Consider the following 22,264-nt stretch of genomic DNA (forward strand, 5'->3'; position numbering starts at 1 on the left):
CAAATGTTTTCAATTTCCTCAGTATAATGGATACCACACTTTTTCATCTTTTGAAAAGAGACATAAATCTTTTTAAAATTTTTAATATTTTTCTTGGATCTTTGAAGGAGTTTGAACTTTCATGTCACATTCTCCACTACCAGCAGCGGATGCATCTGGATCAGAAATACAATTTTTTTTTTCCTTAGCAAGGCAAAATTTTATTTTTGTGCAGAAGTGTGCACCACTGGCAAGCAAGCACACCCAGAAAAGTATTCCAAGTCAACTGTTTTGTTAAAGAAACGGTCTTTAGTTCTTCAGCCCTTCAGCTATAAGTTTCTGCCTTCGTTTCTCAGGGGTCTGAGAAGTCCCACCAAGCCAATAGTTCAGGCCGGGCACCAGTGTCTCCTACCTGCAAATCCTAGCTACGCAGGAGGCTGAGATCTTTGTAGTTCAAAGCCAGCCCAGGCAGGGAAGTCCATGAGGCTCTCATCTCCAATTAACTACCAAAAAGTTGGAAGTAGAGTTGTAGCTCACATGATAGAGTGCTCATAAGCCCAGGACCAGAATAAACACACACACACACACACACACACACACACACACACACACACACACAGGCAATAGCTCCGAATCTTCTGGAATTCTCTTTCCCTGTATTCCTTCTGAAAATGTGATGTTCCATTCTAGGGACAGAGTCTTCCTCAACCCCAACTGAATCACCACCATTGCCAATCAGTGTACATGACAGAACAGTAAACCCGTAGACTGGTGTGCACAGCTGGCCAGCAATGTCTCAGGAGTAACTAGAAATTGTCGCCTTCACATACCATATAACTAGGTTTCCACTCAACTGATACTACTAAATGCAAAATCCAGGCTGGTGGTGTAGCTCAGTGGTAGAACAAGTGCTTAGCATTGTTTCCACGACTGGAAGCAACCGGTCGCAACCGACAGGATCAACAACTCTGGGAGAAATACTAGGATGCGTCATTAGGAGTTAAGCATAGAGGCTAGCAGCGTGGCTCACAGGTAGAGCGCATGCCTGGTCTATTTGAGGCCTTGGGCTCCAGCACCAGCATGAACTAGAGTTTTCAATTTGTTTGCAAGTAAAGCACATAGATAATGTCATGAACTTATGAACCTGAGCCAACTACAGCAGGCCCAAAAGGGAAAAGGAAAATCTGTGGAGAGAAAACATCACAAATAACTCTGGGGATTGCCATTCTCATCAACTCAGACTCAATAAGCCTTCTTTGTTCTTTTATCTTTTAAGGAAGTCCTCTGAAAGTGGTGACACTATCACTGATCACTAAAGAGGTGTGTACTTGAGAAAGTAGGCCATCTTTAACCACAATATGACTAAATCATTAGAGATCAATGCTAACAGCGTTCCAGAAAAACCTGTTATTCTTTGTCCTACTGACCAAATTCTTCCAAATACTGACCAATTTCCAAGTTCAGGATTTGGGCCAGGTGTCCCAATACTATAGAAGCTGACACAGGGGGTGGCATGGTCAAGGCCGGGCTGGGCTCAGAAACAATTTGTAGATTGTATAGGAAGCATTATTCCAAACAACAGCTTCTTCAGTTCTCTCTCCTTCAGTCCCTACCTGGGTGATTCTCATCCAGTTTCCATTTTTTTTATTTATTTTATTTTTGCCAGTCCTGGGGCTTGAACTCAGGGCCTGAGCACTGTCCCTGGCTTCTTTTTGCTCAAGGCTAGCACTCTACCACTTGAGCCAAGGTGCCACTTCCGGCTTTTTCTATATATGTGGTGCTGAGGAATCGAACCCAGGGCTTCACACATGCTAGGCAAGCACTGTACCAGTAAGGCACATTCCCAGCCCAGTATTTGATTACTTTTTTTTTTGCCGGTCTTGGGGGTTGAACTCTGGGCCTGGGTGCTGTCCCTGAGCTCTGCAGCTCAAGGCTAGTGCTCTACCACTTTGAGTCACAGTGTCACTTCCAGTTTTCTAGTGGTTAGTTGGAGTCTCTGACTGGGCTGACTTTGAACTGTGATCCTCAGATCTCAGCCTCCAAAGTACGTAGGATTACAGTGTGAGCCACCGGCAACCTTACTTTTATATATGTGTTCCAAAAAGCTGCTGGTTGTATTTGTTCCTTGAACTTCAGTGCTTCTGAAGTTCAGGGAAGCATTTTACAAGCAACTAGCTGAATAGTTTGCCTCAAGAGGAAAATCCTTTACAGCAGGCCAGAGTGCTAACTACTGCCAAAAATATTCTGAAGGACTTCCCATATTACTAAGGTCTGGAAAAGAGCTCAACTGTCTCTAACAGGAAGAGGTTACTAGTATTGTGATTGTTTTAAATTCTCTCTGAAACCAGAATTTGGCAAGGAAAACTGTCCTTTCCTGAAAGGATAGGGAAACCTAAGGGTTTCTATTGTTCAAGAGGAATACATAAAATCTCATTGAATGCCCCCAAATAAATCTAAAGACATGAACGAAAAGGGGCCCAAGCACATGTAATTTCTATTCTATATTGTCTTTAGAAACTGGGTAACACTAAGGGTTTTGGTTAACACCTACCCTCTTTCGGAAACTCAAATGTGGTACAAATTAATTCTGACACCTCCGTTTTAGAGCAAGAAAGAAATATAAAGGAACAATGAATTGGCTGTTCTGGAATTCACTAGCCCTGTCTGGCTGGACAAACTCAAATGAGATTTAGGACTACATATACAAAGGCCTTTTCACTCCTGATGCAGATCATGAGATTGTGGAGATTCAAAGTCTATTTATTTGAACATGGCTCTCTGAACAAAGTTCACCTGTTCAACAATGTTTGGGCTTTTAGGCTTAGGAAGCTGGAAAATGTTTTGAAACCAATATTAGGATAGGGGGAGGTTATCCCTGGATTTTTGTTCCACTATTTGCTTTGCAAATATAAGCCACTGGTCATAAGGGAGGTGCTAATGGGTACAAATACTACCTACTCTAGGAAAATACATATTGGCAACACTTTCATCACAAAAAGGGGGGAGGGGAAGGTACTTTTGTGTTAAGTGTAATGGTTAGTGGTATGACATATTATCCTTTTTTTTTTTTTTTAAACCTGTCTTAGGGCTTGAGTGCTGTCCTTAAGTATCTTTGTGCTCAAGGGTAGCACTGTACCACTTGAGCCACAGCACCACTTCTGTTTATTTTTTTCTGTTTAATGTGGTACTGAGAAATAGAACCCAGGGCTTCATGCATGCTAGGCAAGCACTCTGGCTAAGCCACATTCCCAGCCCCCATATACATTTTATAAATTAAAAAAACAACAATAACAGAGAACAAAGGGGCATGGTTTCCTTGATATATGACTGTCAGGGAGGGAGGAGGACAGTAGAGAACAAGTCTGCAAAACAACAAACTTCTTTTCAAATGGTATTTCCACATGTTTGGGTCAGCGACTTTACATTATGCATCTAAAACCAAACAACTACTAAACATAAAAAGGTCTAGAATAAACCTATCAGTGGATCACAATGCTCAACAGCTATGTACACATGATCATATAAGAGGAGGATAAGCAAAAAACTCCAAGAGAAGGACACAGGAGGATTCTATGGTTGATGTTATCTCTAAAATTCTAGGTGAATTTCCTGTGGCATACCCTAAGTGGTTACTGTATATGATTTTGGTACACTGGATATTGTATATATGCCTACCTGATCTAGGGAAGGAAAAGGAAAATGAGGGTGAAGGATATCACAAGAAATGCATTCACTACCTTATTATGTAACTGTACTCTTTGCACACCTTGTCAATAAAATTTAAAAAAAAAAACAAAACAAAACTAGAATTAAACAGACCTATACAGTCTGTACAAAGGAAATTTGTCAGCCTCTGAATTTCAACTCCCAAACTTATTAGAACATACTCTGCCAGTTACTAAGATAATTTCCCGTTCCGATAGTTTAATATCTTTATTCTAGATGTACAGGCAAAAAAGAAAAAACCCACACTAAAAATACAAGCAATTACTGCCCAAAGGAAGCACGGTAGATAACTTCAAAAGGCTTACAGAATCTTAAGAACACGGTATAAAAACATAAAGCATCCAGCAGTGTCCCACTCACAATGGAACTAAAAATAAAACCTGGGCTGGAAAGGGCTCTTTCCCAGCAAGGTCTTTCATTTGGAAGCCACCAATCCCGTCGGCGACCTCTACGACAACAGTTTTTGACCTCTTCATCCAATTATGAGCTTTACCCTCCCCCGACTGAAACAGCTAACGAATCCCTGTCATTATACAGGGAGCAAGATCCCCCCCACACCCACCAAAGCCTAGTGTGGATAACACACCCACAGACTCGAGCCAGGAAGGGCCGAGGGCTCCCCTTCATTCAGGGAGCCCGGCCTGTGGTGAAGAAGAAATTCTAAACCAAAAAAATAAATAAATAAACCCGAACCTTGCACAAAAGGCTGGAAGGCAAATGTAGCAGCCTTACTCCCGAATTTCCTGGCTTTGTGGCTTCCATTGAAAACACCGAGCCTCCAACATTTCCCCTGACATCAGAGAAACAGCAGCTCTTTGACCGCGTGCAGCGACGCCGCCGGGCACACACTTCACTGTACCCGGGGCACCAGGGATCTTTAGAAAGGAACGGGAGCGGGAACGGGGGTCAGCGGACGGGGGGGGGGGGGGGGGGCGGTCCCAGCCCATTGTCCAAGCTCCGAGATCAGATAGCAGGGGCCATAAACATAAACCTCATCCGAAAATACTGGCGCAGGGCGTGTGGAGCGCCAGGCTCCGCCCGCCCGGCCCGCACACCCCGGAGGCCCCACCTCGCCGGCGGGCAGCAGCCTCCAGCCCCTTTGTTATTAGGTCAGCGGCCCAGCCCCGGCCAGCACCGGGCCTGGGCTCCTCCGGGCTCCCCGGACCCCTTCCCGCGGCGGCGCTCCAAGCGCCGTCTACCCACTGGCCTTCCTCCCACCGGGGACGCGGCGAGACGCCCCGATTTCCGAGGAGGACTTGGAACTGAATGGCGCACGCCCCCGGGTTCACACGCCGCAGGGCGCGCGCTCACGCAGGCACGCACGCACGCACGCAGGCAAGCGCGCGCGCGCACGCACGCGGCGGGGGAAACGGAGAAGAACAAAGGGGCCGCGCCTGGCTCCGCCCCCGGGCTCCGCGTGAAATGGCGGCCGCCGCCGCGCCACAAAATGGCAGTCGGCCCGGCCCCCGGTGCGTGGGGGCGTGGGAGACGCGGGGCGCCCGGGGTCCCTCCCCACGTAGCCACAGGGGCGTCCCGTTCCTTCCCACGCCCCCAAGCTGCCCTCTCCCAGGGGCGGGCGGGCGGAAGGGGCGACACCCCTGCTCCAGGTCTCCGCGCACCCGCAGCCCCGGGCTCCCCGTCCCGCAGTGGAAGACGCATCTGGTGTGTGTGCGGGGGGCGCGGGGAGGACGGGCAGGGTCCACGCACGGGGGGCGTAACGCGGGGCCCCGAGCCCCCGAGCTTTCCTCCCCGGCGTGAGGGCCCGGGTGAGCCTGGCCGTGCCTTGGATAGTTGGAAGCCGGGCCGTGTACTTTGGTTGGTTCCTTTTTTCCTCTCAAAACCCTCCGCTTCCCCGCCATTCCCATCCCCCAGCTTCCCTCTGTCTCCTTTCCAGAAACTTCTCAAGGAAACTCAGCAAAAAAAAAAAAAAAAAAAAAGCCGCAGGCTCCGCCTCCGCCTCCTACCTTCCGAAGCATGCGCAGTGGGCCGGGCTGGCGCGCGCGGAGGAGGGGGGGGCGGAGTGTGAGAGTGGAGCGTGCGCGCGCGCGCTCCCCTGCGGGGGCGGTTCGCTCTCACAATGAAGGGAACAGGATCCCCTCCCCCCCAGCGTTCCGTCATCGCGCAGGCGCACTGAGGCAATTTCCCTGCTCTTTGAGGGAAAGGGGCCGGGATGGCCCGCCGCGGCCGGGCGGGGCTCCGCGCGCCTGCGCCCTGCGTCCTCCTGGCTGCCCCGTTTTGTTGTGTTTTCCCGGCGCTGTCTGGAGTGGCGTCCTTCATTTGTGCTGTGTCTGAGCAGCCGGTTTCTCCCGTACCCCTCGTTTCCCTGAACTCCCGCCGGCGGGAGCTGCTTCCTCCGGGGCTTCCCGATCGTGGAGAGGAGATGTGCTTTCCTTTTGTGCCCGGGGGGGGGGGGGGTGGGCTGAGCCGGCCCGGCGGCTTCGCTGGCGCTCCTCCCACCCCGGCCCGCGCCATGTTTGCGCGCCTCGGGATTGGCTTTGGTGACTGGGGAGTGGCGGGACCTCCTCTGAACTTCGGGGGCGGGGAGGGGGGGGGGCCTGTCCGGTGCACACCTGGCACCCAGCCGGGACTCGGGGTGCCTCGGTGGCCCGTCCCGGCCAGTGGTCCCCGCGGTGACCTGACCCTGTTGCCCTTTAGAGGGCCGGGGGGGGGGGGGTTGGAGGTAATGGTTTTTATGTTATCTTCAGCTATAAAGGCGATTCAGTTCACCGTGGTAGCCTAAGTGCACCGTGCGTCACGATCCGTGTCACTCCATCATTCTCTATATTACATATGAATATATTTAAACCACACGCCCGCCCCGTCGTCGGCCATCTGACCCGGTGTCGGAACTGCCGCGGTTTCCCGCCCTCCCCTCCGGGACGCAGGCCGCCCCCGGCAGCGATCGCCCGGGTGGGCGGTGGGTCGGTGCCCGCGGGAGGGAGGGCGGTGAGGGGCTGAAGCCGGCACCCCGGCCGCGGCGACCCGGGCTCGGAGCAGCTCCCCCGGGGCGGGGCGGGGCGGGGCGAGCTGGCCGGGGCGCGCGCGGCCCTGACCGCGGCCGGCCGAGGTCAGCCCGGGGCGCGGCCCGGGGCGGGGCCGCCCGAGGGCCCTGCCGCCGAGCGGAGGAGCGCCCAGTCTTCCCGGTGGGAACGGCGGGGGTGTGCCCTGGCTCTCCCCCGAACTCGAGGGAAATCTGCCCGGAAGCTGTGGGCTTGCCCTGGGAGCCCCAGAATTCTGCTAGCCGGGCTGTGATTTGAGGCTTGGAAAAGGCCGGGCAGGCCCAGTGTTCCCCGATGGAAGACTGAGGTAGATTCCGTCCTCACAGGCACTGCACTGCGTTACCAGGTTCTTTCCAATCGCCTCCTGCAGTGAGGAGAACACCACGAGAAAGGAAACGCGCTTCCCGGTTTACAGTGGACATGGTGTCAGGCTTTCTAATGTACCAGTAATGGGATGTCTGGAACAATACGTTGAGACCTAAGGGCAAAAGTATTCTGGTTTAAAGCCACTGTTTTCCACAGGTGATGTGTGTGTCCACGCAGTGTTCCAGTACTGAGGCTTGGAATTAAGGGTCTGAGTACTCTCACTGTCCATTAGTTTAGCCTTTTCTTTCTTTCTTTTTCTTGTCTGTCCTGGGGCTTGAACTCAGGGCCTGGGCGCTGTCCCTGAGCCTCTCCGTGCTTAAGGCTAGCACTCTACCATTTGAGCCACAGCACCACTTCAGGCTTTTTTCTGAGTTTATTGGAGGCAAGAGTTTCATGAACCTTCCTATCCAGGCTGGCTTTGAACCATGATCCTCAGACCTCAGCCTCCTGAGTAGCTAGGATTACAGGCCTGAACCACTGGCCCCAGCACACAGGTGAGATTTATTTATTTTTCCTTGTTATTATAAAGGCGATAAGCAGAGGAGTTACAGTTACATAAGTCAGTTGTGGGGCTTGAAATTAGGGCCTGGGTATTGTCCCTGAGCTCTGTTGCTGGACTAGTTTGCTACCACCTGAGCCACCGCAACACTTCCAAGAGTGCATTTCTTTCTATGGAATGTCACCTCTTTCCTCACTCCCAGTTCCGCCCCTCCCCATACTTTCTCCAAAGTTGTACAGCTTATTTTCAACAGTGTCTAGTGAGTACCATTGCTGCATTTGTTTACCAAGTGTGGTGATATTATACCCTCCATTTCTGTGCCCCCCACCTTACCTTTTCAAAGACAGGTAAATGAACAAACAAGACAAAAAGAAAACAAAAACAGCAACAGAAGAAACCTCTGGTTTCTATTTCTTGGAGTTAATTTCAATAAATATTTTACATGATTACTTGCACTGTGCTTTTGTGTTCCTCTCCTAATAATATCCTTGGTTGGTCTCGCTGTGAATGCTTTGCGTCCTGTATAATTTATTATGTCCCTGTATATTTTATATCTAGCTTCCCCATATGAGAGAAAGTATTTGCTGTTTTTTGTTGTTGTTTGTTTTTTAGTGCCAATTCAGGGGCTTGAACTCAGGGCCTAAATGCTGACCTGAGCTTTTGTGCTCAAGGCTAGTGCTCCACCACTTGAGACACAGCTCCACTTGATGCTTTCTTTGGGTAATTAGTTGAAGATCAGAGTCTCAAGGAGCTTCCTGCTGTGGCTGGCTTCCAACTGCAATCCTCAGATCTAAGCCTTCCAAGTAGCCAGGATTACAGGCATGAGCCACGGGTGCCTGGCTTGAATTTTTCAAAAAGTAAAGGTCGTGTGCTTTGGGTAAGTGTTTAACCTGTGGATGTGAGGAAAATAAGCCACCTTTCAATCCAGCCTCTAAGCAGATAGCAGTTTTCATTGAAATCTTTAGTTAAGGCTCTGTAGATTCTTTTTTTCATTATAGAAAGTATTTCAAGCTAGGAGCCAGTGGCTCACACCTGTAATCCTAGCTATTGAGAAAGTTGAGATCTGAGGTTCACAGTTCAAAAGTTGCCCTAGTCAGAAAAACCCAAGTTTTGGGGCTGAGAATGTGGCTTAGCGGTACAGTGCTTGCCTTGCATGCATGAAGCCCTGGGTTCGATTCCTCAGCACCACATACGCAGGAAAAGCCAAAAGTGGCACTGTGGCTCAAGAGTTAGAGTGCTAGCCTTGAGCAAAAAGAAGCCAGGGACAGTGCTCAGGCCCTGAGTTCAAGCTCCAGGTCAGGCAAAAAAAAAATCCAAGTCTTATCTCCAATAAACTAGCAAAAAAGCTGGAACTAGAGGCAAGGCTCAAGTGGAAAAAGCCAAGCAAGGGTGGGAGGCCCTGAGTTCAAACCCCAGTACTGGCACACACAAAAAGAAATCACAAAATATTTGAAAATTTCCCTGTGTGGGAAACAGCACTCAGGTGCAGAGCCACTGATTATAAATGCATCACATGAAGCTGGGTGCTGGTGACTCTCGCCTATAATCCTAGCTACTCGGGAGGCTGAGATCTGAGGATCACAGTTTGAAGCCAGCCCAGGCAGGAAAGTCTAGAAAAACACAAGTGATGGTGTAGCTCAAGTGATGAGTACTAGTCTTGAGGAAAAAAGCTCAGGGACAATGACCAGGTCCCAAGTTCAAACCCCATGACCACCACCGCGACCAACAACAACAAAATAACGTTTCTCTTTCCTGCCATGAAAATCTGTTATCTTTTGATAGCAAAATACTGAAATTGAACTTGTGTGTGTTCAGGTACTGGATCTTGGACTTAAGTCCTGGGCACTGTCCCTTAGCTTTTTTGCTCAAGTCTAGTGCTCTACCACTTGAATCACAGCTCCATTTCTGGTTCTCTCATGGTTAATTGGAGGTAACAGTCATAGGGACTTTCCCACCCATGGTGGCTTTGAACCTAGATCCTCAGGTCTCAGCCTCCTGAGTAGCTAGGATTACAGGCTGTCAGCTTCTTGACTGTTGGGATTACAGTGGTATAATATCACCACGTCTGGCAAAATTTAACCTTTTAAAAACTTAAAAATAAAATAAGGGGAAGGAGGGACCAGGAGAGAGTGAGGGAAGGAAAGACACTAGGAAATGTTAATTATAATCCCACTGTACATCACCTTTATAACAATAGAGTAATAAAAAAGTGAACTACACCAGCTTTTTTTGGATAAAGAATGGCAGGAACTGACTTCCTTAAAAAAATCAGTAATTCGGGGCTGGGAATATGGCCTAGTGGCAAAAGTGCTTGCCTCATATACATGAAGTCCTGGGTTCGATTCCCCAGCACCACATATATGGAAAATGGCCAGAAGTGGCGCTGTGGCTCAAGTGGCAGAGTGCTAGCCTTGAGCAAAAAGAAGCCAAGGACAGTGCTTGGGCCCTGAGTCCAAGGCCCAGGACTGGCAAAAAAAAAAAAAAAAAAATTCTATTTTAATTTGTGGAAAACTCAAAATAGTATAGAATAAATTACTTAGCTTCCCTTGAGATCTAAATAGTAAAGGAGATGCTTATGAAGCACTAGCTGCCTAAAAGTGATCTAGAGAACTAGATCTATCCTTTCACCCTTTTGTTGCTCTGGTAATTTGTGTATACATAATTTTCCCAGTATGTACTTTCTATATTGAATGTGGTAGTGGATGGGTCATTTGCATGATTGGCACTCAGATATAACAACTTGTCAAATACTCTGATAATAATACAGTGGCATTTGTCTTATCTTCTATTACTACTATTATTATTATTAGGGTGTTGTTCTTATTAACAGGGTTTCCTTATGTAGGCCCAACTGGCCTGGAACTTGCTATGCAGGCTAGGTTGGCCTCAAACTTGTGATCCTCCTGATTCAGCTGGGATTACAGGGATGCATTACCATGTTTAGCTGTTATTTTCTCTCTTTTTTTTAAATGGTTATTACATTATTTACCATAGCTAAGATATGGAACCAATCCAAATGCCCCTCAGTAGGATGGATCAAGAAAATGTGGTATATATACACAATGGAATTCTTTGCTTTTATCAGAAAGAATGGCATTGCCCCATTAGTAAGGAAATGGAAAGACTTGGAAAAAAATCATATTAAGTGAAGTAAGCCAGGCCCAAAGAAAAATAGGCTCTATGTTTTCCCTCATTTGTAGTAATTAGTATATGTCAAGGATAATCCTAGCAGAGGATCAACAACAGGACCATATAAAATGTTAATTGAAGTGAACTCCAAGATATGGAAACAAGAGGTTTTTGTTGTTGTTTTTGTTTTTAATGTACTGTGTGAAGTTATTTCTTTCATCCCATACCCCCCTTTGGTTTATCCTCTGTTTTATTTTGTTACCCTGTGTCTTGTATATAAATTTATCTGATTTGGGGAAGGGAAGGGAAATAACAAAATCATGAGACAAAGGACAAAGGGTGAACCAATGTAACAGTAATACAAGACACTATGTTGGACATGAACTTTACAACTTGGGGGAGGCAAAATGGGAAAAAAAGGAGAGAAAGGGAAACAATGTTTGACAAGAAATGTACTCATTGCCTTACTTATGTAACTAACTTCTCTGCACAATACCTTTACAATAAAAGTAAATTAAAATATAATAAAAATTATAAATGTTATAATAAAGGCCATATAAAGAATGGTTACAGGGGGCTAGGAATGTGGCTCAAGTGGTAGAGCGCTAGCCTGGGGCAAAAAAAGCTCAGGTACAGGGCTCAGGCTCTGAGTTTAAGCCCCAGGACTGGCAAAAAAATAAAAAGAAAGTTACAGTTGCATAAGTCAGGTAAGGAGCACGTTTCCTTTTGGGCAATATCACTCCTCTCACTGTCTTCTAATTTTTCCTCCCTTCCCTTTCCCCTACAAGTTGTATAGTCTATTTTCTGCATAGTGTCCAGTGAGTTATTTTCTATTGTTTTTGAAAAAAAAAAAAGGGTACTGGTGGCTCATGCCTGTCATCCCAGCTACTCAGGAGGATCTGAGAATCATGGTTCAGCCAGCCCAGGTAGGAAAGCCCAATTATCCACCAGAAAACCAGAAGTGGCTCTATGGTTCAAGTGGTAGAGCGCTAGCCTTGAGCTGAAGAGCTCAGGGACAGTGCCCAGTCCCAGAGTTCAAGCCCCACCACCCACACACACAAAAAGCAAACAAACAAAAAAAAACCAGCTGGGAATATGGCCTAGTGGCAAGAGTGCTTGACTCGTATACATGAAGCCCTGGGTTTGATTCCTCAGCACCACATATATAGAAAATCACCAGAAGTGGCGCTGTGGCTCAAGTGGCAGAGTGCTAGTCTTGAGCAAAAAGAAGCCAGGGACAGTGCTCAGGCCCTGAGTCCAAGGCCCAGGACTGGCAAAAAAAAAAAAAAAAAAAAAAAAAAAAAAAAAAAAAAAGAACACCTCTGGTCAGGCATAGTGACTCAAGCTTGTAATCCTAGGTGCTCAGGAGGCTGAGATCTGAGGTTCACACAGCCAGTCCAGGCAGGAAAGTCCACTAGACTCGTCTTTATTTTTCTTTTGTTGGGGGGGGGAGCGGGCAGGGAGGTCATGGGGCTTGAACTCTGGGCCTGAGTTCAATCACTGTGATTGGCTAGAAAAGAAAAGGAAAACAAACAAACAAAAAAAAACCCAAACCTGATTCTAATAATGGTTTTGTTAGGATTCAGTCTTTGTTTGGTCAGTCATATATGGTTGAGATTTTGGTCAGAGTGTGTGTGTGTGTGTACTGGGTATTGAACTCAGAACCTCCCATTCCTGCTTGCCTTTTTCTAGGTGATCTGCACCTCTGACTGTTTTCTTACAGGTTAATTGCAAACGAGTCTCTTGGATTTGTCTGCCCCAAATGGCTTCAAACTTCAGTCCTAAGATTTCAGCCTTCTGCGTAGCTATGATTGGGTCAGCTTAGTTGATATATTTTTATATGCCTTTTAGGAAAAAAAGTTTATATTTTAAGTGTATGTTTTCTCATGAAACAGCTGAATTTTAATACCTTTGGACCCAATTTGTAACTGAATTCTTTTTATGTATCAAGTAAATGTTTGTCTTCCTGTATAAAAGGCGGTATGGATTTATCTGCTCTAGTGACTAAGTTCACATTCAAAGCGTGGATTTAAGGCTCAGATGCTTTCCCCATCTGAGCTTTCATTACGCATGACTGAACTCTTTGAGCATGTCTAGCATGCTAAATACAGCAGCTCCTCGCAGTGTGAAAATAAGACTTGATTAAAAGCAAATCTATTTTAGTTCTTTTTGCAAATGGCTCTGCTTTAATGTCACCTTTCTGAATTCCCTTTAATATTCAAATGAGGAAATTCACTTCACCATGCATTATAGATAAATCACAACCTTATTTTTCTGTTGCTGTTTTTGAGGTGCTGGGGATGAAACCTAGGGCCTCTCACACTAGGAAGCACTCTACCGCTGAGCTACAACAACCCCAGCCCCCACAACTTTTTGTTCCTTCTCAATGAACATCAATTATTAATTGTTAAGATTAAGGAAAAAAACCTCATCCGAGAATAACAGAGTGGGTCGCCTTTCTTCTCTTCGTTTTTCCTTTCTGTTGAAAACATACAGGCCTATGTAGAGGCTTATGCAGAAATTCTGCCCTGTAAATATTGTAACAAGGGTAGAAATGGAAAAAGCTTTCTCAGTGTTTCTTGATGCATTGCCAGCAAAAATGAAAAACTCACAAATCAAACACTTGATGTGGGACTGTGCAAAGGGCATGAACTTGTCAGAGTTGTTGTTACTAAGAGCTTTTGCAATAGAAAAGGTCAGAAAAAAAAGACTTGAGTAAATATTCTTTTTTCAACGGAGAAACAGTACCAAGGTCACATAACCTTCATGCTAATCTAAGAAAAATACATTAAAATAAATAAGGTGGTAGGGTTGGGTGTGGTACCCATGTAATCCCAGTATTTGGGAGGCTGAAGTAAGAATTATTTTTCCCAGAGGCACGCCAGTGTTTTGACACTTGGAAACCTAGCCACAGCTAGGCTTCTTAGCCACTTCTGGCTTTTGAGTGGTTACTTGGAGATAAGATTCCCACAGACTTAGCTGCCCAGGCTGGTTTTGAATCTTGATCCTCAGATTTTAGCCTCCTGGGTAGCTAGGATTATAGTTGTGAGCCACCAGTACCCAGCCTCCTCTATTTTTCATAGTGACACTTTCCCACTGAATTTCAACTTTTTTTTGTTTTCTTTTTAGGCAGATTTTTATTTGGTAGCCCAGCTGGCCTCAAACGTTGGATTCTGCTGCCTTAGACTCCTAATTGCTGCAATTATAGATATGTACTGCCACACTCAGTACCTATCTGGTTTTCAGTGAATAATGCACAATGTATTTCAGTGTTCCCTAAAGTGTGGGTGTTTATAGTAAAATTTATGCTTCATAGGAAAACACATGTCAATTCAGCACTTTCTAACTGCAGCCACTACATAGTATTCTATGGTTCATGATGATACGCAACACTGTATCCTATGGTTGATGAGGCAGTTGGACAGAGAAATGGCCAAATGTAAATCTCCAACCTCCCTTCTTCCCTCACTCCCTTCCTTTGTTGATGGTGCAAGGACTTGAACTGAAGGTCTGAGGCATATCCCAATTTCCAATCCTACATCTTAATGTAGGTTAGTTTTCTTTCACTTTCACTAAGGAATCAAGTCAAAATTAATTAGTCAAAAAAAGAAAGCAAAAAAATTTTTTTTGTGCTAGCCCTGGGGCTTAAACTCAGGGCCAGGCACTGTCCCTGAGTCTTTGTGCTCAAAGCCAATGGTCTACTAACCAGAGCCACAGCTCCACTGCCAGTTTTTAGGTGGTTAATTGGAGTAAGAGTCTCATGAACTTTTCTGCTGGAGGTTTGAACCAAGTGTCTCAGTTCTCAGCTTCCTGAGTACACAGGGTTCCATGTGAGCCACTGGCATCCAGCTGTCCATTTCATTTTTCAGATTCAAAGTTTCTAATACACGCAATGACTACTTTGGATGGAGACAAAGATCTGGAGGCACACACTATAAGTTAATTCAATTGTGAATGTTTCACTATTGTTTACGGATACTAATAGTATTTTGTTTTTTCCCCTGTTTCTGAATTTGTCTTTTCTCAGTTTCTGGATGAAAGACATGTGTTTAAATTCAAGCATGTTATCAATCTTTAAAATATTTTCCCTTCCTGTTTCTGTCTCTTATGAAGTTAGAAACGCCAGATAATTAAAAACATGTTCAGCCAGGCATGGTGGCTCACATTTGTAATTACAAGTTCTCAGGAGGTAGAAATCCTGGAGGATTGAGGTTTGAGGCCAGGGGGGGTACAAACTGGGAGTGGTGGTGCCTACTAGTCATCCCTGTTATGCACGAAGTCAGAGGTAGGAGGGTGGAGGTTTGAGATGAACTTCTGCAAAAGCAAAAACTTGATCCATTACTTGAAAAGTAACTAAGGTTTGGGGCATGATTCAAGTGGTAGAGTGCTTGCCTGCCAAGGGTCAGGCCCTGAGTTCAAACTCCAGCACTGACAAAAAATCCAACACCAGCAATGTTTTCTAGTAGAAATTATTATAGCTTGGCGAGGTGTGGTAGTTAAGGCCTGTAATCTGGACACTCAAAATAAGTTTTCTTTCTTTCTTTTTTTTTTTTTGCCAGTCTTTGGGCTTGAATTTAGGGCCTGGGCACAGTCCCCGAGTCTCTCGGTGCTCAAGGCTAGCGCTCAACCACCTGAGCCACAGCTCCACATCTTTATGGGAGATGAAGGCTCTCATGGACTATCCCGCCCGGGAACCGTGAAAGTCCGATCTCATCCTCCTTAGCTAGGATTACCGGCGCCCGGCCTGCAGTTTGTCTTTAAGGGCACCACGAGACCAGGTATTTTATAAGTTGTCTTCTGTACCTCTGCACCTGAAGTATTTCTTTATTATTTCTGTGCGTGAAAAATGTGAAGCAGGGGTGTGTGTGTGTGTGTGTGTGTGTGTGATGGTTGCATTCCCAGCACGTGGGAGGCCGAGGCGGGAGGATCAAGGCTAGGCTGGGTCTCAGGCAAGACCACGTTTCAGAAAAACCAACACCACTCAAAACAAAAAATTGACGGGCTGACCGTCCTCATGGACCTGGTACAGCAAGGATGCTGGAGTCGCCTTAACCGGAGTCAAGGCGCCAGGCTTCCGTACGCTGGTCATTCTCATGGCAGTCAAGCACCAGGGGCTTCGTACGTCCCCAGGCCCCCAGGCCCGGGGAGGCCGGAGGTCCGATCCGTCCCGGTGGAGGAGGCCACACTGGAGGGCGGGAGTCCGCCGACGGGCGGTGGGCGCCGTCCCGGCTCAGTGCCGCTCCTCCCACGCCGCGAGGACGAGCCCGGACGTCTTGGCCAGGTGTTTCACGAGCTCCTCCGTGAGAAAGTTGCTCCACGTTACGTTACAAGCCTCTGACTCTTGGGAGGGATGGGTTTCCGAGGCGGTGGCGGCCGGGCCGGGCGGCGGGCGGCCGCCGCGTGCCGATCACTTTCCCAGGCAGGCGGGGAAGCCGAGCGCCCGGAAACGGCTCGGCCCTGGCGGCGGGGCGAGCCGGCGCAGGGGAGGGGGGTGGTCCGCCCAGTCGGAGCCGCTTTACCCCACCGACGTGTCGGCACCAGCCCGGTTTTCTTTTGTTCTCCCCTGGCCTGAGCCTCGGGACGCACACCCGGCGGGGCTGCGGTCCGCCCCAGCGTCACGCGGGCGCGTGTAGGGGAGGACGGAGCGACGCGGGCGGGCGGGGGCCTCCCGCTGCGCTACGCGCCTGCGCACCGGGGCCGGGCGCGCGCGCTCCGCTTCGCGGCTCCGCGTTCCTCCTCCTCCCCCCCCCCCCCGCCCGGCCCCGCGCGCCTGCGCGCCGCGGCTGGGAGGACCTCGGCGTCCGGGCCGCGAAGGGCGGGCGGACGGGCGTGCGTACGCGCGCGCGCTCGCGAAGAGGGGGCGGCGGCCCGGCGGCGAGAGGCGGGCCGCGCGCGCCGGTGGGAAGCGTCCGGCCGCCACAGCGCCAGCTCCGTCGTAGTCGCGGCCGCCCGGGTCCCGCTCGCCCCTCCTCCCGCTCCCCCCGCCCGCCGCCGCCCGCGCGCATGCGCCGCCGGAGCGCGAGGGTCGGCTTCGGGTGTGTGGTGGCGGCAGAGCGGAGCTGCGAGGCCCGAGAGTCAGAACCTGGGGGAGAGGGATGGTCTCTGCACGGGGGGGAGCCGGAGGAGCCGCCGCCGCTGCCGACGCCACCGCCGCAGCCGCCGCCGCCGCCGCCCCGGCGCCCGCCTCCCGGCGCTGACGGCCGAGTACGAAGCCGGCGACGGGGAGCCAGCCACCGCGGCCGCCGGCGCGCCGCCCAGCATGGTGCGGGAAACCAGGCACCTCTGGGTGGGCAACTTACCGGAGAACGTGCGGGAGGAGAAGATCATCGAACATTTCAAACGGTGAGTGACACGCGGCCCGGGGCCGCGCTCGCTCCGCAGGCGCCGCTGCCGCTCCGGCCCGTTGCCGGCCCCTCCCCGTGCGCGGAACTGGCGCGGCGATCCCGGCCGCCGACACCCCCGGGCGGTGCGGCCCCGCCAGGCTGTCCGGTCCGTCGTCCGCTGGGCCCGCGTCGCGGCGTCGGGCCTCGGCGGAACCGGCCACCGACCGCCACCTCCCAGCCTCGGAGGGAGGAGGCCGGCGCCGGCGTCCGCGGAGGAGCGGTGGGCGCCGCGCTCTCGCCGACCTCTCGTCCGCGGGGTCGCGTCCTTGTGGTCCGCCGCTCCTCGGTCCGGAGCGGACGGACGGACACCCGAGCACGCCGGACAGCCCGGCTCGACGCCGGGAGCCGCGATCCGCACCACTCCCGCGCCGGAGATGTCAGCCCTGGAGAGCGAGAGTCGTGCGGACGCCGAGGTCCCGGTGGGTAACGCGGGGCAGGCTGGCCGGCCCTGGCCCGGAGCCCGTTCACCGGGCACCCGAGGTGGGAGGCCCCGGCCAAGTGGCGGACGCTCCGTCGAGTCTGTGGGGAGACCGGGAGACGCGTGGGGGTGGGGGGATTCTCGCCCGCGGGCGCCCCCGGGGAGTGCGGACCGGTGGACTCGGTAGCCTGGGGAACCCAGCGGCCTTTGGGGGACTGTGGGGTCCCCCAACCCTGAGGTCGTCCCCGGAGCACCGGGAAGTGCAAGCCTCCCCGGTCCGGGGTGGAGGGGGGCGAGCGGGACGGGCGCCGGCCGACGTCGCCCCCGGCCACAGGTTACTTTTTTGGGTCGCGGCTCGCGGCGGCCTGGGCGCCCCTCGGTTCACACGGGCGCGCCGGGAAGGAACGCCGCCGCCCGCTTCGGCCGAGGCCCACCACCCCCGAAGGGTTCCACGTCGGGCTCGCTCTTCAGTTCCTCTCGCCGTCCGGAGAGCGAAGGAGATGATGGAACGTGCTCATTAGTGACTCAGCCGGGGAGGAAAACAGGCTGCGCCGCTCGCTCGGGAGCCGCCCGGGGAGGAGGACGTGGAGCGCCACCGTCCCCCGGCCGGACCCCCCGCTGCCCCCGCGGGCCGTCGCTGGGACCGGGACCCGGTGTTCGCCGCGGGGCGCGCGCGTGTGGACAGACCGGAGCCCGCACCCCCCGAGGCCGTGCCCGACCTGCGGGCGGTCCGCAGGCCCGGGGGAGGTGGCAGGGACGCGGCTGCGGCCTCGCCTCGCCGCCCCAGGGGCACCGGGGACTCCGGGGAGACTGCGGGACCGAGCGGGAAGCCGATGGGAACTTTCCATCCCGGCCCGCGGCGCTCCACCCCTTTCTCCTCCCCCCCCCTTCCACCCCGTCAGTGTCTCGGGGGGAAAAAAGGCGTCGGGCTGCGTCCCGGTGGTGGCCCGGGGCCGGCCTGGGCCGTCGGTCCGCGTCGACGTGCCCGCACGTGCCTCGCCGCAGCCGCTCGGCGGGCGGGCGGGCCGGCCGGCCGTGCCGCTTGGCCGCGCGGCGCAGGTTCGCGGACGCGGCCTGCGGGCGGCGGGCGGCCTGACCCCCCGCACGGCCTGGGCCGGGGGAGGGCGCCGAGCCGGGCCGTCCGGGGAGGCTTCCGAGCGAGCGCCGGGTGCTGCGGGCCGGCTCGTGAGAATGACTCTCTAAAATGGCGGCCGGGACCCACTTGATGTGGGAATCGGCGGGGCCGCGCTCGGAACGCGCCCAGGGCCCGGGAGCCCCGGCCTCGCCCAGGGCCCCGCCGCCCCCGGGCTCCCCGCGGCAGTGAAAGGCGAGCCCTACCTATCGCGGAGCAAAAGCCACTCGTAAAAGCCACTCGTAAAAGCAGGTTGTTTTAAAGCTCAGCAGACGTGTGTGTCCCTGCAAATCCTTTATTTAAAAGGCGATTTTTTTTTCACTTTCGAGCGAATCTATTTTGGTTATTTGAGTAGGCAGTGCATTTTTAATGGGTTCGGAGAGTGTAGAAAGGTTTACAGATAGTGATCTCCCCATCACCCCTGACTCTGGATTTCCCACTTCCATTATCTCTCTTCCCCACAAACGGATACTGTAGGTTTCTGCTTTCTTGCCTATCTTCCTGTGTCAAAGAAATGTTCTTGCTGGTCCAACTTGGCGCTAAATGGACTAGCCTTTTATCCCCATTGTGGAGCACACTTTAAAAAAAAAAAAAAAGAGTCCGCTACGGGGAGGAGACTCGAATTGAGTAAATGAAAGGGATGAGAGGTAGTTGTATCAGAATGATGGCTCTGGAAAGAAAATTTAATGTTATTCACCTCTAGTGTCTTGTAGAAATCTCAATGAGAAAAATAATGCAATACTTATATTAAAACCGAAGCTTAAGTGCCTCCTTCTGCCCTTTTCCCTAGCTAATTACAACATTAACTAATAACTGTTTTACAGGATTAAGAGGTGTACACTGGGAATACATTATTATATGAAACGTTTTCAAGATGAATGTTCTCTTAACAGTGATTAGGCTTTTGCAGTATTTAGGTTTTAAAAAAAAACACCAAAGTAGACAGCTGACATTTCAAACGGGAGAAAAAAGGTCAGAGTCAATTTTTTTTGTCCAGTTTATATTTTGATCAGTGTCTTTGTTTGACAATACATTGAGAGAAGGATGCTGATTTGGCTTTTCCCCCCCCTCAGTGCCAAAGGAAGACCAAACCCTTAGAACATAATCAGAGTATCAAAAGAAATTGGCCGTACCTTTTTACATAATAATAAATCTATTGTGTTCATTCTCTCAGCTTTGCAAATGCTGAAATAAAAATAAACGAAGACTATTTCTGAATCGAGTTTTAGTTAACAAAGATTCATTACTGGAGCACAATAAAGAAAGTCCTTTCCTTTGTATGGTAGCTGGATTGAAGGGGGAAGGGAGGAGTTACACAATTGGTTGTTGTCTTTCAGTTGTAAAAGGTGTGTGCAAAGGCTATACTTTGAATTAGAATGAGCAAATGAACGGAACCCTTTAAAGATTAAAAAAATTTTAATGTCTGAATTTAAAATTTTTCTCCTCACTTTTATAGACCGACTGACCCAATATTATATGTAGGATGATAGATGCCCCACATCAGAATTATTTTCAAAGAATGAAACCCACTTAATGTATTTTCCTCATTTTAATTGTTTTATCTTAATGATTCTCTTGAGTTTAAAGAATATATATTAGCATATATTTGGGTATCTTTACTTGGCCACATAATACAAAGAAGTTTCCTTGTTCTGTACAGCCAGTAGATATTTATACCCATCATTACAATATATTTTCATTAGACACTAGGCAGTTTCTATGAAACTATCTCTAGTTTTGAATATGATTTTGAATATCCTTTTGCATATAAAGTTACAAAAATTAGCAAAAATTACACAAAACTTCATTTATTTTGAGCTATATTAACATTAATATAGGATGCTTCAAATGTATTTTGCCTTCTGAATAGAATTCCTGTGGCAGACTGAAGGAAAATATGTGGGTCGTTGCAAAGAATGGTGGCTTTTTCCCAGCTACCTTTGTTGTCGGCTCTGGGTTGGTAGGATTACAGGTGTGAGCCACCAGCACACATCTATCCATCCATTTTAAATTTCCCTAAACAGTGGCAATGTGAGTGAAAGTTTTTCTGTATGGGCTTTGAAGTCTCACTTCTTCCTTCGTTTGAAATGTGTAAATTAAAAAGAGTCTCCAGTTTAGACGCTAATGTCTTTTGCTGTTCTTTCTCATTCCTTGTCTCATATCTTCATATCTATCTTTCCTTCTTTTTCTTCCTCCCTCCCTTCTCTCTTACCCCCAGTTGTGGATTGAAAAAAACAATAAAAACTGAAATTTGCCCTGTAAATTTACTTTTTTTGTCATCAGGTTTGAACTTGGCCTGGGCGCTCTCCCTGAGCTCTTCAGAAGGCTAGTGGTCTATTATTTGAGCCATAGCACTACTTCCGGTTTTCTGGTGTTTAATTGGAGATGAGTCTCAAGACTTTCCTGCCCTGGGCTGGCTGGACCTTGATCCTCAGATCTCAGCCTCCAGAGCTGGGATTATAGGCTTGAGCCATAGGCTCCTGGCTTACTGTTTCCTTTTTTTCCTGGGGCTTGTACTCAGGGCCTGAGCACTGTCCCTGGCTTCTTTTTGCTCAAGGCTAGCACTCTTCCACAGTGCCACTTCTGGCCATTTTCTGTATATGTGGTGCTGGGGAATTGAACCCAGGGCTTCATGTATGGGAGGCAAGCACTCTACCACTAGGCCATATTCCCAGCCCCTTACTGTTTACTTTTAAAAAGCTAATTTATTATTCACTTAGTAGATGCTTATCTTTTGAATGAAATTAGCATGCTCTTACTCTGGAAGCCAAATGTAAATTATTAAAAGCCGTGCAATTTTGAAGTGATGTATAGCTGGTGTCTAGTGTGGGAATGGAGTGAAAAGATACTCCTGATCTAAAAAATATTCCACTTCAGATTGTTCCCCCAACAACAGTGTCCTTATGCCTGTCAAGTTGTAAATTGACAGTGTCTAAAACCACAGTAGATTGACTGTAAAATCCTAACTTAAATTTAGTGACTTAAAATTTAATTACTTGTGATTTTATTTTGAGTATAGAGATGAATTGATGTTTAATTTTTTTTAATGTTTTAATTTTTTTGAGGGAAAAAAATCTTCAAACTTGCCATTCCTCTCCTTCAGCCTCCATATTGCTGGGATTACAGGAGTGCATTACCATGTATGGCTCATATGTTTTCACATTTCTAGAAATTATAGTGAGCTAGGTGCCTGGTGGCTTACTTTGTAATGTGACTTACTCAGAAGGCTGAGATCTGAGGATTGACGTTTGAAGCCAGCCCAGGCAGACAAATCCCTGAGACTATATTTCCAAGTAACTAATTATGGGAGGAAAAAGCTAAGGTGGAGCATGAGGTACCAATACAAACACAGAACGATAAGTAAAAATAAATTGCATATGAGACCTGCTGGATGTTTTTATTTAATGCATAAATAAAAAGGCATGACAGGCACCTGTGGCTCATGCCAGTAATCCTAGTTATTCTGTAGGCTAAGATTTGTGGGTGATGGTTCAAAGTCCAGGCAGAAAAGTCTGTGAGACTCTTTATCTCCAATTAACCACAAAAGAGAAAGCCAGAAGTGGAGCCTGTGGCTCCACTGGTTCTTTTCCTTAGGAAAAGAACTCAGCACCCAGGCCCAGAGTTCAAGCCCCA

The 22,264-nt window shown here is 49.3% G+C and overlaps 1 protein-coding gene across 1 annotated transcript in view; it reads left to right on the forward strand.

The window, feature by feature from the left end:
- The first annotated feature begins 16,600 nt into the window (after positions 1 to 16,600).
- Positions 16,601 to 22,264, forward strand: part of Spen (spen family transcriptional repressor) — a 72,673-nt gene continuing 67,009 nt past the window's right edge. Inside the window, 1 exon segment of the mRNA XM_048350301.1 lies at positions 16,601 to 17,040. Coding sequence (XP_048206258.1) covers positions 16,958 to 17,040 — 83 coding nt within the window. The 5' untranslated portion in view covers positions 16,601 to 16,957.

The sequence above is a fragment of the Perognathus longimembris genome, chromosome 7, assembly GCF_023159225.1.
Source record: "Perognathus longimembris pacificus isolate PPM17 chromosome 7, ASM2315922v1, whole genome shotgun sequence".
NCBI classification, from domain to species: Eukaryota; Metazoa; Chordata; class Mammalia; order Rodentia; family Heteromyidae; genus Perognathus; species Perognathus longimembris.